This window comes from Bactrocera neohumeralis, chromosome 2, assembly GCF_024586455.1.
Source record: "Bactrocera neohumeralis isolate Rockhampton chromosome 2, APGP_CSIRO_Bneo_wtdbg2-racon-allhic-juicebox.fasta_v2, whole genome shotgun sequence".
Taxonomy (NCBI): domain Eukaryota; kingdom Metazoa; phylum Arthropoda; class Insecta; order Diptera; family Tephritidae; genus Bactrocera; species Bactrocera neohumeralis.
Window position 1 is genome coordinate 65,648,348 of NC_065919.1, and position 12,107 is coordinate 65,660,454.

The 12,107-nt window shown below is 34.6% G+C and overlaps 2 protein-coding genes across 8 annotated transcripts in view; both read left to right on the forward strand.

Moving 5' to 3' along the window:
• Positions 1-12,107, forward strand: part of LOC126750942 (odorant receptor 7a-like) — a 249,900-nt gene that overhangs the window by 226,519 nt on the left and 11,274 nt on the right. The gene's annotated exons all lie outside the window — the stretch shown is intronic.
• Positions 1-12,107, forward strand: part of LOC126750922 (hornerin) — a 145,028-nt gene that overhangs the window by 110,835 nt on the left and 22,086 nt on the right. For 5 of the 7 annotated variants that reach the window (XM_050460723.1, XM_050460754.1, XM_050460734.1 and 2 more), the window contains one exon: positions 10,904-11,688. The exons of 1 other annotated variant lie outside the window; for it this stretch is intronic. In XM_050460723.1, the coding sequence (XP_050316680.1) occupies positions 10,904-11,688 (785 nt within the window). Of the gene's footprint in view, positions 1-10,903; positions 11,693-12,107 lie in introns of those variants that run through there. One more of the 7 variants, XM_050460744.1, reaches the window with a different exon arrangement.

Here is a 12,107-nt window from a genome sequence, read left to right on the forward strand (position 1 = left end):
CAATGTCCTAACCCAGTAACAAATTTAGCTAACTTGAGATTTAGACCTTCGGGGAATTTCTGCAGTAACTCCAACTTGTACGCAATTAATTGACTTAACTGTAGTATAGTTTTGAATCATGGGTTCTAATCCAAACAACAACCTAGATGAGGTACATCAGAGCTTTTCGTTGGTTAAGTTCGGTCCGAATATATAGCACTATTTAGAAAATTTTAGTGACGTCAAAATAGCGTGTAGTAACAGCGACTTGACTTTAAATATTTGATAGGTAAGAGAGCCTGACAAAGCATTTTATATAACAATCCTGGACCAATTAAACTTGTTATTTAAAATTTTCAAATCACTCACAGTCAACTAGTCTCCAAAAGCGCACAAACTTGCATGAAATGCTGTCATTTACATTTCATCAAAAAAAAAATTCAATTAAACAATTTACTGAACTCTAAACATTTGCGGGCAAAAAATTACTGCAATTAAATTAAAAATTAATTGCTTTAATTACTTTTAAATTACTCGAGCATTTATTTCGCACTTAATCAGCCAACACATTTGCGTTAGTTGCTTGTCAAATGTCATTAATTAGCATTTCTACACTTCATCAGCCAACATCCGGCGGTGACATTATCCACTTGATTTATTATTAACACATAAATTTCCGTTTAATGTAAATAGTTTTTGAGCCCTGCGGCTGCATAATTTATATTAAAATGCACCGAAATGGAATAAAATGTCGCACAAAGTCACCAAATGTACGACGCAATCACACGAACACACAAATGTTTACTTCTTTACAGCTCTACAAACACAAACACACACAAATACTTAAAAATTCAGCAATAAATATGTGTGTGTGTGTGTGTGTTTGTTTGCTTTTAATAATATTCGCTAAATTTCGTCTCTAAATTATTATAATAATGACGCAATTAATTAAATGAAGCGCATGATTGTGTTTTTTGGCTCGCGCCAGCCACTCGGAGGGTGGGCAGTGCGTAAATTGGGCGGGTCAACAGGGCGTATGAGCAATTAATTGAAACATGCTTAGTATCAAAAATGAATTAAGCGCTAAAGCAATGAATGGCTGGCCACTCACTTAATATTATGCTTCATTAAAACGAGACATAATACAAATAGCATTTAATATGCTGAAATATAACGCTACACATACATACATATAAGGATATACAACAATAAATTTACAATAAAACCAGTTCGCACGAGGAATATCACATTTTGCTTGCGTATATGTACCGTTATGGTGCTGGCTTTTGAATTTTCAGTATATTCAATGCAATATTTACAAGTTTAATTTGTAGACATATTTATGCCCACTACACAGACACTACTTAGGTATAATAAATTTGATGAGAAAAGTTGATTAAATATTTTTCGAGAAAAATTTGAGGTTTAGTTTTAAATGCCGTTAGAAATCGTTGAGGGTCTTTGAGGGTAAGATTTAATGAAAGTATTGTTAGGTTTACTTCAAGGTTATATTCTGCACACTTCAGTTAAGTAATAGCAAGTGAAATTTGTGGGTTTAATGCAATTAAGTCAAGCACCTTTAAGGATAAGTACTATGTTAAGCGCAGTTAAACTTCATTTTATGAAAATATAGCTCTTCCGGTGTTACAAGCTCAATTGACTTTCCTCAGATATCTTAAATATTGGCCTGATATATACGCAATAAAATCAACTGAAAATTTTCAATTCTTTTTGCCGATTTTCTCTATCTTTGGTATCACAACTTACTGTTACCAAACAAAGATGCTCTCAGAGTTCCATTCAGTTTGTGTAACAATTCCATCTGATTATCATTAATATACATGAATTATACAGATTTACCGACATTTTTGGTAAAATTTAGCCACAGACACCGAGATCCACTATACGGTGTTGGGGTCTTGAAAAGTTATGAACAGATTTCGAAAAATTTTAGGCGCGAGAGAAAAAGTCTTAACGGCACTATTATTGTGGAAAGTTTCATTTCAATAATGTCATTGGCTCTCCATTTTTATACTGTAAGGCAAAAGAATTTAAAGGAATTTGGCAAATTTATATATAGAAAGTAGACGCGGTTGTAGTCCGATGTCTCCTATTTTCACACTGAGGTGGGTAATGCCACGCTCATAGTCCAAATTTTCCACCGTATGTTATGAGACCCTTCTATAACATGTAAAATCAAATGATACTCCCGTATATATGTATGTATTTAGGGCGTTTTTGCAATTTAAGATGTTTTCAGTATAAATTATGAAGAATGGGTTGGGTTGCATCCGATTTTACACATTGTCAAACATTTTAAGGAGTAGCCAAAAAATTCCTTCTGAGCATGTTTAGTGAAAATATCTTAAGTAGTTTGTGAGATATTTACATTAACACAATTATGGACCGGGACCAAACCCCCTTCTTAAAGGATTTTAAAGCCGCGATGGCTCTCCAATCTCCTATAACAGTTAAAAAATAAGTCATTTCAGTTATAATTTTCGCTTAGCGATATTTCGTAAACTTGGCAATAGTCCGATTTCGCCCATCGACAATACCAACCTTCTTTGGGGGCTAAGGAACGCTTGGAATTTAACTCTTCTTCTCATACTAAACATTTGTATATATTTGCAAATGATTATCTAAGTTGATTAAGCTTAGGTAATACAAACAAACGTTATGTAAATAAAGCTTTTATAGCCTCTGTTGCAATAAGTCGCGAGGTTTTAAATATTTCCAACCGCTTTGGAACGACTGCCAGCATCAAATCCAAGTTGAAGAAACGTCTCGTTCTGAATGAGCTTCGACCTTTTCAACTGATTAAATTATAAAAAAAGTGAAGAACATAATGTATGAAAACCACAGGCAAGTGTTAGTGAGATGGCAAGAGAGCTCGATATCTCTCACGAGTCCATTCGAATGGTTTTGGTAAATATGTTAGGTATGAAAGGCGTTCTTGTTCAACTTGTCCCGATAAAGCTGAATTTTTTTCAAAAATATAAGGTACTCCTTTTCTCTCTCTCTTTGGACATGCTTGATCTTGCGTATTCCGATCTCACATTCACTGAGGCTATTTTAACTGCTGGTGAAACAAAGATTTATGAGCCTGACATGCAAACAAGTCAACAATTATCGAAATAGAATCCATTTTCAGTCGATCGAAGAGATAAAACAAAATTTGTTGAAAGTGCTGAAGGTCAAAAGACAAAAAGTGCTTATGGAAAGTGTTTCGAGGATTGCAAAAATCGTTTTCATAAGTGTATTACATATGGTGGGGATTAGTTTGAAGGCGACAACTTAAATACTGTTGAATAATTAAATATTTTTCTAAGTACCATTTGTATCAATTTGCACGTGGTATAAAATATTTGTAGCCACCATTCAAACTATTTGCAGGCCTGCTGTATATTCGACTAATGAATTGCTTACCCTCACAACTTATTGCTGCTGCCTACTAAATATACTTAAGATCAAATATTTATATATGAATTGAAGCTTAATTACATAAACCGTTAAAGAAATTTTATCAATATGTTATATATACAAATATATATATGTGTGTGTTCCTGGAGACATTCAGTTTCATTGGCAGACACTTTGTAGGCCGAAAATTTTAATGCTCTATTAGCAGCAATATTTTTGTGGAGTCTTAGCTGCCAATCAAATATCATTAAAGATTCACTTTTACCAAAGACATATACAGCTACATTTAAATGATTTATTATACATAGGTGCCCGTAATGCCATTAGCTTTGTTCAATTGAATTTAATGCTATTGAATGTGCCTTCTTGTTGAAATATATTTCACTTATGTGCGTTCAAAGCTTCTAATGCGCCTAAGAGCTTACAATTTAAGGTTATGTGTACATATGTATGTGTATGTGTAGGCCAGAAGTAGCTTAATAGATTTTAAACGCAGACAAATGCACTCATGTACTTATAATTTATATACATATGTACTTCTGTGCCATATTGTTAGCTTAGAATCAATAAAAATGATATTTCTCTAAGATAGTTAACTATTCAATAATATTTGAGCACAATTAGAGTTGGACGGTTTCAATTAGGACATAATGGTGATGTAGTTTAAATTTAAAATTTATATTTTATTTTCTAATTGCATATGAACCTTAAAGAGAAGAATTCTCAAAACTGGTATTTTTCTTTAGAATTGCGACTGTGAACTTTTCATCAGTGAGCAGAAAGAATGCTCTTATATAGCTTCACACCTCTCTTCCTGATTTTAAACTTCTTTAGGCAAAAAAAAATGTTTTCCAGAATATATTAACGTTATTTCACCAGTTTTCTCCTCTCTTTTAAACAGTAATATGTGGGGCTGATATAAGTCACTAACCTTTACTGACATTACTAAAGAATATATTATTTCAGCCCACTCTCCATTTAAATTTGATTATCCTTTATTTATCTGTCAGAAAGCTAATAAGCCCACTTTGCAAAAAAAATCGCCCGGAAAAATTTATGTCTGTCGAAAATACAGAATCGTCCTTTACTTACGTGAGAATATATTTTTAGAATTTCATTTATTGCCTCCTACTGTTTTTGAGAGCTCACGGGTTCCTTCAAAGTGACTTTGTATAAGAAATGCGTATCACTTTTAGAACATATGTAAGCCATGGATTAGTGGCACAATTAAGAAATCTAGCCTTTTCTATGTAGCAACGGCTATAAATCTAACAAGAATAGTTTTAATGCTTTGCAGTGAGTGGCCGAACACAGCCTCGGTAAAACTAACCGAATAGTAATGAATTTCCTCAATGTGAGTGTGCAAAAGTTTAAGCTCGAGCACCAAAGCTAACACACTCTGCTCTAACATGACAATATCAAGCTTATCTCACTGATATACACCTAAAATATGTGTAGCATCAGTGCAGTATCTTGGCGAAAAAGCGCTGTAAAGAACTTTGCTAAAAACTACTTTGGTTTACAACTTGAAGCAATGAAAAGCAGGACTACAGATAAAGATTTTGATTAAAATCTCTTAAATTATTTTCGCGAGTTGCCATATATTCCATAGAAACGTCTTTAAAAATAAGTCATGTCGAAATGCTCAGTATTACATTAAACCAATTTACCTTAAACTAATTTGTAATACTCTATTATGCAGCCCACCTACTAATTTTTTGTTTTTATGCGCACTACCCACTCTCCTCCAACTATTACAAGACAGAGCGACAAGCAATAATTTGTCAGCATCATTTCCAAATCGTCTATTAAACTACTAAGAGAAAAAATGTGATCTCTATGCCACAGTTCATTGCCTCGTCAAACACAAAATGAATTGTCGAATCCTGCCACACGTGCCCCTACCACAGAAATGAGCTCATCCGTGGCTGCGTTGAGTCTGCAACCGCATGCACCTGTTGTATGTGGCGCGTGTCGTGTTGCATGTTACAACAAAAAAACATGACTAGTTCCATATGTTTGAGCGCGCATGCAATTTGCTACACATGCGGTTACATAAATGAGTGAGTTTGACTGTAGATTACAAGCACCGACGCAGCAAAAACACATCAAGCTAATTTATTATGCATAGCGCCAAACAAGCGATTCACCGCTTAGTGCCCGCTAGGACAATGTAATCATTTGCGAAACAGCTTATTTTGACATATTCGTTTTTTTTTTTTTAGTATTCATAGTATATATAATATAATAGGGTGGTCCTTAATATTATGATTTTTTTTTTTGTTTTTGTTTTGAGTATAACACTTCCATTCGCCAATACCATAATCAAAGTTTACATTATTGTTTGCCTTGGCAATTTGTCTGACATCCCTAAATAGTCCTGAAAAAGGTTGAATAATTGTATGTGATTATCCGACTGTAGACTGTATCGCTGCTCGCAACATAAAAAAGTGACACCTTCTTCCAGCACTGGAAGACTGTTGATACTGTAAAGTGTATGCTTTTTCAACTAGAAAAAACCTTGGAAAATGTTATATACGACAATTTTTTTTTAGGTTATGTTTTGGATATCGTTTTTTTCGAGGCTACGGTAACAGTTTTAGGGTTATATACAACTAAAATGATCAGAATGCCGATACGAGTAAAAATACGGATATTTTTCTGTCCGTTGTGCCCCTACTGTGACCTAAAAAATAAAAAAAGGGGGAAGCTCCGCCCTCTACCTCTCCTAAACTACTTAAGGTACAGTATCCAAAATAGCTCAGGATAAATTTCAATATAACACATCTGACACAAAAAAATAATGAGCCTGGCATCGCCCACATTTAGGTGAAAGGACATATTTCAGGATCTACTCGACCAATTTTAACCAAATGCGGTACATAAAACTTTCATTATATTCCCACATTTCAGTGCCAAAATGAGCGAAATCCGTCGAACACTCCCCTTAGCCCACATATACCTAATACAAAGCTTTTCGAACTTAAAATTGATCGTTGGAAGTTGCAAGAGTATGAAATATTAGGTTACAACTGAACTTGGCTCTTCCTTACATGATATTTTAGTTTTTAAGTCTTAGTTATATATTCATTTTTATAAAAAGCTTTGTATTATATTCGTTTCTTACAAGCTTCCACTTTATTTCATAACAACAAGGTTATTATTCTATTTTATATAATTTCACAAAGCATTCTGCTTGTTTGGTCACTTGTCCAGCGCTCACAGGCAATGAAAATACATAATTAGTAATTGATGTACTGATTCTAAAACTTACCGATCCAAATGATCTCCGAAAGAACAGCCCTTGACCGGATGAAATCCGAGTCAATTCCGATAACCGGCTGTAGTAGGAATTGACTGATGTACTGATCGAAGTCAGCATTATTTGAAAATGTCTATTCTAAAGGTGTTGTGCCTAAGAGCAAGCATATTTCAGTCAAACATAATCTTGGAAATAATGTCTCAATAATTCTAGTAATTGTGCTGTACTACTGCTGTAAATGATGGATTGAGAGATAGAGAGAGATATCAGAGAGCAAGCACAGTGAAGCACATCCATATTTTATTTACTTTATGCTTATAATAAATAACACCCTCTGTATTTTAAAAATTGCCAGAAGCAAGTTGTCAAATAATTGGAAAAAAATTTCCTTGAATCCAGTTTCGATCACTAGATACAGCGAGACATTAGCCTAATTCATTCTTGCAAAATTATTTTCCGCTTCGGTTTACTTATATTTTATTTGAAGTATAAACCGAGAGTAAGCTGATCACCTCATTATGATAAACATATCACTTTTAATAAATGCACCGAAAATAGAAATTTATCTAACTTACCCTGAAGCAAATTATGCTGAAACTTTTTTCAATCATTCTTCTTTGTTTTAGTGAAATTCCGAAAAAAATATTTTCAGACTACATTTTGATAAATTAAATAGTCATTAAACAATTTTTTGAATTCAAAACCGGGCAATATGATATTAAAAGAGATCAGAGACGGGCACAAAAGTGTTCGAGAACACAATGAAGCAAATATTTTCTAATTAAATATGAAACTTTTGACAACATATTTTGATTGTGGCGCAGAATTTGCATAATTATCTGAGGACTCTTTATTAAATTAGCACACACATACATTCACGTGAACATGGCAGCAACCTAACATGATAGCAAATGAAGGTGCATGTGTTTTATACACGTACACAGGTAAATATGTACCATATACCACATTTAATTCATATATACATATATATACAACATTTACGAGCCCATGAAGTTCGCAAATCCGTAGAGGCGTAAATTTCGGTCTAGACGGTTAGTCGTTGACAACCAACTACAACAGGTGTGCATTGCGCACTAATACACACCCACTTACATACACCCACACATTCACATGACATATTACAACGCTTTGTTTCATTAATTAAATATTTGACATGGATGCTTAATGCAGTTTTTGGGAAAGCAAAGCTCTTATTATGCGCAAGTTTGCAGCTTTTCCAATGAAAAAGCCGCTTTTTGTTATTTGTGGTACTTTTGTAGTTTTACGGGATTAAATAACGCGGTATTTTTATTGTGCGTGTTAGTAACGGTAAATAATGTGAAATTTAGTAAAGCTTTAAATGGTGACTAAATGCATTTTGGTTGCATGGAAAGTTAACCTGGAATATTTGCTGCCAAAAAATGCTTTGAATTACTGCAATATTTACATCATCGGAAATTATGAAAAATCTCTATCTATCTGAAAAAACAAAATAAAATTATTTTTTGAATTAATATTGAATTTTTTGGAAGCCTAAAATAAAATATTGTTGCTTTTTCATTGGAGTGTTTTTTTTTTACGTGGCGGGTCCCAAACCCAGCGCACAACCCTATGCAGGGGATGTTTCGCCTTCTCACTTTAACTCGCCTTCAAACGAATGTTCTTAGGCTACCCAGAGGATACTTGGTCAAAGACCGGAAGTTGTGAGCTGCTTGAGTCATATGAAAAAGAATCGTTTCTGGCCACTCCGAAGTGAATGACGATCAGTGAACTTTCCTCACTTGCGTGAACTTCTACACATGACTCCATCCTCCTAAGAAAATAAAATATTTGCCTAAAAATTTTTCAATTTGCTTTGGCATGTGTTTAATGTCAATTAAAATTGTCGAAAAACGCGAATTATTAACATCAAGGCAAAACAAGGCATAATGACCATTGTGAAAGTGGATATTACACTTAAAAGCTAGGTTATGTTATATTAGGCTAATGAGTCACACATAGACTATTTTTGGTTCTTAGCATTAGCAATACCAGTTGGAGTGCCATTATGTAGTCCATGAGGAGTAGTCATCTTTTAGGATGCTAGTGTTTGATGCGAATTTCAACCAACTCTGTGGTCTCACTAACAATACTTCTTTCAGTGTCTCATGTCGGTGTCCAAATGCTTGGTGCGTTGCTTTGCCAATGCAGTACAAGCGCACAAAAGATGGTCAATTGCTTCCTTAAAGTTCCCACAGACCTTTCTATTGAGTTCCAGTAGGAACTTTGTGTAATTCTGATTTATCTCATTACACATGACGTTCATAGTTTTGCACTCCGTCAGATCGTTCCATTGCATTTAATGCTCCTGTTCCTGTTCGATCACTCTCTCATTGTTCTCGATGTCTTTTTAACCTGACAGCTAGAAGTAAAGTCGCTTTTCCTGTCGGCACTCTACTCTGCTGCCTTGCTGCCCAAGGTGCTGACAGCCGATATGCGAAGCGAGTTTATAGCCTTGATTGCTATTTTACTGACCATGTAGATGTTAGCTCTGTAATTGCCTGCTGCTGCATTAGAGGCTAGCGCATCGGGTTTCCCAATAGCAAAGACCTCTGCTTGAAATATACATCAGTGGTCCGACTGCGTAAGGCTACCTTATGCCAAACTCTTGGTAGTATATTCACGCGCCAACTCCATCCTTTATTTTCGAGAAACCCGTTTACATTTTTATTGTGCTCCGCGTAGCTAACACACTGTTCGCCAACTATCTTCTTCAAAGTTTACACTAAACCTTTTTTCTCAATTGAAAAGTGGATTCTGGTAGTCAGTGTTTTCCAAACCTCCCTTAGCCACTGAGTTATATCGGAAGGTTCTATATGTAAATTCCTTTGCAGCCAGTAGTAGGCTTGTGTTTTTGATAGAACTGAATCAACGTGAGCCTTTTCCAACATTTACAACTATTCCGCACATGAATTTTGATTAAAGATATGAAATTTTGGATAAGTTCGTTGTAAGATGTTTTCATCCATTGTAAAAATTGCAACGCACTGCTGAGGTCCACCGACTTAAGCAGCTGCTGTAAGCGAACTGTTTGACAGATCACGCTCACATTTGGCATACAAATTATGGACAGTCCTACCAACTTAGCAAAATACGTTTTTTTGAAATATCTCATAACCGCGAATTTAATTACAATTTTCGGGAACTTTTTTGTCTTAAGTATATGATTTAGTCCCCCAATTTTTGAGACATCGATTTCAAATTTTGTGCCTGCTCTTTTCTTACCAAGAAGCTGCACATTTGTCAGAACGGCCGATATCGGTTCACTATAACATACAGCTGCCATACAAACTGAACAATCGAAATCAAGTTTTTATATGGAAAACTTTTTCATTTGACGAGATAACTTCACGAAATTTGGAATGAATCATTATCTAAAGCGATAATGCAATTTGCGAAAAATTTTTCAGATAGGACTACTATAGCATATAGCTCACATAAAAATTAAACAATCGCAATTAGATGCTTGTGAGAAACCTTTTGTATTTGTGAAGGGTATTTTAGCTGCGGTGCAATCGAAGTTAACATAGTACTTGTTGAATGTTATGATAAGCATTAAAAAAAATTTATGAGTCAAACACCCACATAATATTATTTTTTCCAGAAACTTTATAATTTATTATATGTCATTTATTATATATGGAAACTTAAATTGGTAAAAATGCATAAATGCATTTAAATATATAATTTTTATTTCTAGGATTATATTATTGAACGACGAGATAAATGATGAAACCTTCATTTCTTCAGACAACTGCAAGTCTTTACTATTCGCATGCCTGTGCTTGCAAGATTTTTATGTTTAAGCTAGATTCAATAGTTTTTAATTTATTCAAATAAATTTGATTATAATACATTTTATATAAGCTACATTTTTAATACATAACATACTTATAAAATACTTGTAGCTAATTTTGTCGCATGTGAATGTGTATGTCCTCTAATCCACTTGTACGCCTCGCCTGTTCTCTCAATGTATAGTTGTGTGTAATGCTCGTAAAATGCTCGTGTGGTAACTGTAAAAAGTCCACATTTTATCAGTACCTATTTGCAATTCAATGATTCAACAACAAACCCTTTCCCTTGTGTTTTCTTTTCACCGCGTTCGTGTTTGTTTTACTTACTACAACAACACCCAAAAACAATAAAAATTTCAAAAATAAAAAATATGAAACCGAAACGACAACCTCCAATAAATAGTCCACCGGTGGTGGTAATCAGTCCAGTACAACACCAACAAGCACAACACAATCGTCAAACTGCAGCGAAGGCAGCATCGACGAGCACAACGAAGATGAGCTCGAAGACGTGCCAGAAGTCGAGGAGGAAGACGTGGATGAACACTATGCCAGAGAGGGGGAACCTTCAGCGCAGAAGGACGCCTACAACGTTGAACTTACGCGAAATGATGAATTGCTGGCAATATCGCCCGCCGATAGCGCTAGCGGCAACAATAACTATAGCTGCAACGCGGCAGACTCCTTAGAGGTTATCGCCAGCGCCGACGTTGGCGCCGGTGATTCCCTCGCGGCCAATTACAATCTCGATAATTGCAATGCCAACGCCAATGCCAATAGCAATGGCTGTGCCGGCAATTTGTCTTATAATACCAATGTTAATGTGAATGCCAACACCAACAACACCAATCCCCGCACCAGTAGCAACAACACATCCCCAACCAATTGTAGTGCCCCGAATGCAAATGCAACGCCTAATCGCAATCGATGCAACATTTCGCAAATCAATCAAAATCAAAATCAAAATCACAACCAGAATCTCAATCAGAATCAGAATCTGAGTCAAAATCAAAATCAATATTTGAGTCACAATTCGAATTCGAATCAAAATTCGTTAGCACAAAATCGCAACCAAAATTCCATGCAAAATTCCAATGCGAATGTGAGCACAATTCACAACCAAACGAATCCAAGTATTTCCTCCAGTCTAGAGATTATACTCTCACCTATAATACAAAGTAGTCGACGGTAAGTTGTTCAAAAAAAAAGTTAACTGTATTATTATTATATTTATATAAAAGTAGTTATTTTGTATTATATGCGAAGTGAGACCCCATAGTTTATGTACAGTTATTTCAATTTTATTATATTTGTGACTACTTTTAATCAAACAGGGTCCCGTAAAAACCTCCCTCTGAAGTCAATTACTATAAAATGAACCATCACAGTTGCGTTCTTTATATAATCCTGTTAAAGTTTACGTAATTTGAATAATCTTTAAGTTATTTGCATGAAAAATATACAAACATATTCCCAAAATAATTATCAGAAGACATAACATTATCACTACATATGGTAGACTCTTTATTTTATATAAAATATATAATAAAATATAAATAGGTACACCTTTGGCTATTATAAAAAACTGAATACAATATTAATAAACA